Genomic DNA, 4,999 nt, shown 5'->3' with positions numbered 1-4,999 from the left:
CAATGAAGAAGGACTAGGGGTGGGGGTGAGAGGAGGGAGAGGAAGAGGGAGTGGGTGGGAAATTGTGTACAGTTGAGGGCACACCACGTACTCAAAATTTTTGGCATTTAAAGCAAAGCAAGAACTAGAAAAATAACTTTAGGGGACAGGAAAGACTAAACACTCCTCCCTCCCCACCCCACCCCCAACCACCCACCAAATATCTGAGACTCGGATGTTTCTAGGCAGGAGAAAAGACATCAATGCAAAGGAAGAGCAGAATTTGTTGAGGGAGGAGAGATTACTGAGACAGTGAACAGAAGATAGTTCCCAAGAACTAAGAGGAACCCATTCCCACTAATTATGAAACACGGCAAAACGGTAAAATGGTAACAAAGCGTCCGGGTGAGTGGTTCTTGCAGTGTATAGTTGGAAAATGTGGGAGTCAGAAAAGGGGACCGCTTGGGAGAGGTGGTATCAGCGAAGGCTTCTTGGAGGAGGTGGCCTTTAACCTAAATCTTGAAGGATGGGCGGAAAGGAAAGGTCGGGGCATTCCCAATTTAGAGCAAACTGGGCGACGCTCTCCTCCCCTGCTCTCTTCCGGTCGTTGCCAAGCTCCGCTTTCTCCTCCCGACTTCATAGGTTTGCGCGCTCGTCTCGGGTTCCCAGCACTGACGTCAGCGGGCAATGACCTCAGCGCAGCGGAGAGGGCGGGGGTGGGCCGGCGCCCACCGGACGGGGCGGAGCGAGCGGCGGCCAATGGGTGCGGCCGCCGCTCGCCCCGCCTCTCCTCACGGTACGAAAGGCGCATCCGGGCGCGCTTCCCCCAGAGCTCGAGTCGCGGCCGAGCGACCGCGTCGTGCGGAGCCGTCTGTACCCCGGAGACCTCTCGCCGCCCCCGCTGCCGCCCCCAGCCGAGCGCGGTATGAACCAGGCCGGCTGGACCCGGAAGAGGACAGACATGCTGCCGGAGATCGCCGCCGCTGTGGGCTTCCTGTCCAGCCTCCTAAGGACCCGGGGCTGCGTGAGCGAGCAGAGGCTGAAGGTGTTCGGCGGGGCCCTTCAGGAGGCGCTGACAGGTGAGCCCGCGCGAGGGGGCTCCGCACCCCGCCACTGAGGCTCGGGTCCCTTCCCTGGCCGGAGCGTCCTTCCTGCCCTCCTAGGACAGGGTCCCAGTGCGAGCGGCTCCGGGACTTGCTTTCCCTCCAGCACGGGGGGCGGCCCGCAGGCCCCCATTGCTTTGGGTCGCGTCTCCCTCCCGGCCCTGCGATCAGCTCTCGGTCGGTGATGGTCCTGGGGGGGCGCAGCGGGCGCAGACCTGTGTCCTGGAGGCGGTTTCGACTCCCCGGCTTATGCCCCAGAAGAGCCGGTGCCTGCGGGTCTGAGTGTGGCCTCGTCTCCCTCACCGAGACCCTCGGGGACGCTGCGGGCGATGAGTCCCGGCGGACGAGCGGAGCCTTTGGGAGAAGAAGGCGCTTGGCTGAGCCTCTCAACGCTCTGGAGGCCCAGCCGTGACTTCCAGCGGTGCACGCCGCGCTGCTCCTGGGCTGGTCGTTGACAAGCTCCAAGTTGGAGGCCGGGTCCCCTTTGCACTTTCTGGTCCCCTTAGCCATCTGCCACCTATTACGGGGCCAAGAGAGCCTTCGTAGATAGTAACTGCTCTGAGGGGGCGTGTGGGGCGCGGGCGGCGCGAGACGGGGGTGGGCGAGAGCTGATCAGCGCTGGCGAGGGAGCGCCCGCTCGGCTGTTCTGGCCCTTTGGCCGCAGTGTTGGGCAGCGACGGCCATCTCCAAATGTGCCCACGCAGGTTCCGCCGCCTTCTGAGGAACAACGTATGTTTCATCAAAACATCCTTTTCTGACTCCTTAGCCAGACTTGCTAAGGGTTTCTGACCTTTGAAGGAGGTAGAGGGAACCTTTGGGGCTCAGGATGGGAGGTGCAGTAACTCGCTGTGGCTCCGACCATGATGATCACCTTCATGGCCTTGAAACTTCAGCTGTCGGTCTCCAGAGGCCCTGCCTGGACATGCCAGCAGTCACACCCTCCTCCTGAAACAGGGAATGTGCCAAAAGCAGTGCACTGGCTATTAGGGATTGCCCCAGAATGTTGGGACCCCCTCCCAGTATACACACACCCCTGTCCTGGGATGGGGAGTCTTTCCAGATCTCATAAAATTTCTCTGCTACATTGGCTGGGGGAGGTCTCAGGAGGGTCCTGGCAGTCATGACAAAGCACCTTGTTGCTTAAAGTCACTGGGCCCCTTCCTCGCCTTTATCCCATCATCCTGCTTGTGGTAGTAGCAGCCCTGACCCAGCTGCTCTAACCAGGGCACCTCCCCTGTCCTGTGTTCACAGAGCACTACAAACACCACTGGTTTCCTGAGAAGCCATCTAAGGGCTCTGGCTACCGCTGTCTCCGCATTAACCACAGGATGGACCCCATCATCGGCAGGGCAGCCAGCCAGATCGGACTCAGCCCGCCCCAGCTGCACCAGCTGCTGCCCCGAGAGCTCACCCTGTGGGTGGACCCCTACGAGGTGTCCTACCGCATCGGGGAGGACGGCTCCATCTGCGTCCTGTATGAGGAGACCCCGCTGGTTGCCTCCTATGGGCTCCTCACCTGCAAGAACCAGATGATGCTGGGCAGGCACAGCCCCTCCAAGAACTACGTGATGGCCGTCTCCAGTTAGCCCCTCTGCTGCCCCCACCCAGCATTCTACTGGACTCATCCTGCCATCAACAGGCCACTGCATACCTCAACCTGGGGAACTGTATTTTACATGAAGAGCTATTTATATATATTATTTTTTTAAGAAAAGGGCAGGGAAAAACCTAAAGATTTTTTTTAAGAAAACAATCCGTAAAGCGTGCTGCTTGGAAGCAGCCTTCCCAGGTGCCTTTGCAGAGAACTGTTGTGTGCTTGAATCTGGGAACCAGTGTCTGCCTATGGGAGGGGGGAGCGGTTAGGGGTGGGCCCATCCCAAGTGAGGTGGGAAAAGCTTGGCCAGCACCCCAGGAAGATGTGAGAGGGAGCAAGCAAGGTTAGCAACTGATTGAGAGAGGTTAGGATCTGCCCTGAAGGAAGGAGAGAGGCTGAGTTTAAACCTCTCTCTCTCCCAACCAGGACACCTAAGTCCCTGGCCCCTCTCTTACTCAGGGGCATTCAAGCCTGGACTTAACTCATGTTACCTAATCTTCACTTTTATTTTTCTGATGCGATCCTGGGCAGAGAGTGATTTCTTCTGTCCTAAGCAGCTTTTCTTGAAATCATGGCTTGTTTCTAATCCTATCTTCAGGGGCCTGTAGATACTGCTTCCCAGCCAGGAATCTAAAGCTTTTTGTTTTGTGGGGATCAGGGGTGTAAGGCAGGGGTTGGAGTTCACTGGGGTTGGCCTGGAAGGGTACTCTGCACAAAACCTTTGCTTTGCAATATGCTGCTCTGTGTGTCAGTATGTGTGGTGCAAAAACTTGGGGGTGATTTACAGTGGAATTTTAGGACCCAAAGAGTATCCACTGGGGATATGCTTTTGGCCAAAACCCTTCTTTTTGGAACCACATGAAAGTCCTGATGCTCCTACCGTTATCTCTTTGAGAGGCGGCTCAAAAGCTACAGGGAACTCCAGGTCCTTCGTTACTGCCTTCTTTTTAAAAAGCACAACACTCCTCTCTACCTCGCCCCACTCCTCTCCCTTCCGTTTGGATCATGGAACTACCCAATGTTCTAGGACAAGAGTTCTCAATCACTGTGCAATATGGCCTCCTAGTCCCAGGAGGGTGTGGAGGAGAACTGGCTCTCAGAACCTCCTGGTGCTCTGGTGGGCCGAGGGAACCATTTCTCCCGCTGTCCTTGGGACTGTGGCTGGCTGGACAGCCTTGCAGGTATCCCTTGGCTGAACGGGAGAAAGCCCCAAGTTCTGCAGGACTACTTGGTATTCTTGTAGGGCTGACACTCAAAACTAAACTTTCGGCATTGTTTTTCCTCCCCCTGATGCTCAAAGCACTTCTGGGAGAGGTTGCGGTCTCTCTCAGTACAATCCAAATTTGTCTGTAGACTTGTGCAATATTTACTGTTCTGGGTTGGAGAAAAATGGAAAACTACACTGGGAGGAAATCCCCATCCTTTGGTTTCTCAGTGACAGGTCCTCAGAAGGCCTCGAGTTTTCCAAACCTGAATCACCTTAAAAAGGACATAACTAGAACATCTAGTCAACCTGGCTACCCTGCTATTGCCCCTTAATAAGGGACCTTCCTCCCCCACCCTGAAGTTCCCCTCCCCACTGCAGACCCCTTTCCTGTTACTCAAAGGTGCTATTTACCAAACACTCTCCCAATCCATTCCTGCCAGTTCTGCCTCCTTTTCAGCTCTCCAGATCCAAGCTGTTTTCCCAGACCTTGCTTCCAGTCTTTATTGCTTTAAAGGTAACTTGGGGTCTACAGACCCAATAACTTCTTTTCTGACATGTGGGTTGAAACAAAGCTGTGAATCATTGCAGACTGCGTTGTAGCATTTTGTCTGCAAACAGGTCCCTGCCTTCTAGAAACAGCCTCATGATCTCGTGCTTAATCTTTTCTCTCTTCTTTTTGATGTTCACTTTAAAAACAACAGAATGCCCAGAGCTGGACTGTTGAGCAGGCCTGTCTCTCTTATTAATAAAAATAAATAATAGTGCATTTCTAAGCTATTCTGACAGAAAAGACAAAGGTTACTAATTGTATCATAATGTTTTTATATGGAAGAATGTACAGCTTTATGGATAAATGTACACCTTTTTTGTTACTTTAATAAAAATGTAGCAGATGAAGTTATGTGGTGTAGAGAAGGTAAAAGTCCCACATCGCTAATTTGCATATCCTTCAGATCCAAATCCTATCTTTGTGTCTTCAGTTGCACTCAGAAGATCTATATAGCATATGGTGAGAATAAAAGAAAAATCTAATTTGTGTAGTAAGGCCATTTCCAAGCACCCCTCTTCCCTAGGAAGTAGCCCCTTATTTCCTTCCTTCAATGCATATTCCAACAG

The 4,999-nt window shown here is 53.8% G+C and overlaps 1 protein-coding gene across 1 annotated transcript; it reads left to right on the top strand.

Annotated features, from left to right (window-relative positions):
• Nucleotides 1-212: 212 nt before the first annotated feature.
• Nucleotides 213-4,780, top strand: BTG2 (BTG anti-proliferation factor 2). Its single transcript, XM_019719756.2, has 2 exons — nt 213-1,058; nt 2,334-4,780. The coding sequence occupies exons 1-2, from the start codon at nt 905-907 to the stop codon at nt 2,666-2,668; spliced, it is 489 nt and encodes a 162-aa protein (XP_019575315.1). The 5' UTR covers nt 213-904; the 3' UTR covers nt 2,669-4,780.
• Nucleotides 4,781-4,999: the final 219 nt, after the last annotated feature.

The sequence above is a fragment of the Rhinolophus sinicus genome, linkage group LG17, assembly GCF_036562045.2.
Source record: "Rhinolophus sinicus isolate RSC01 linkage group LG17, ASM3656204v1, whole genome shotgun sequence".
Taxonomy (NCBI): Eukaryota; Metazoa; Chordata; class Mammalia; order Chiroptera; family Rhinolophidae; genus Rhinolophus; species Rhinolophus sinicus.
This window is presented reverse-complemented; position numbering and strand designations above follow the sequence as displayed.

Excerpts from the sequence above, each read along its gene's own strand:
- BTG2 (XM_019719756.2), top strand. The coding sequence starts at position 905 with ATGAACCAGGCCGGCTGGACCCGGAAGAGGACAGACATGCTGCCGGAG. Across the intron at positions 1,059-2,333 it reads CCTTCAGGAGGCGCTGACAG|AGCACTACAAACACCACTGG; the intron begins GTGAGCCCGCGC and ends CTGTGTTCACAG.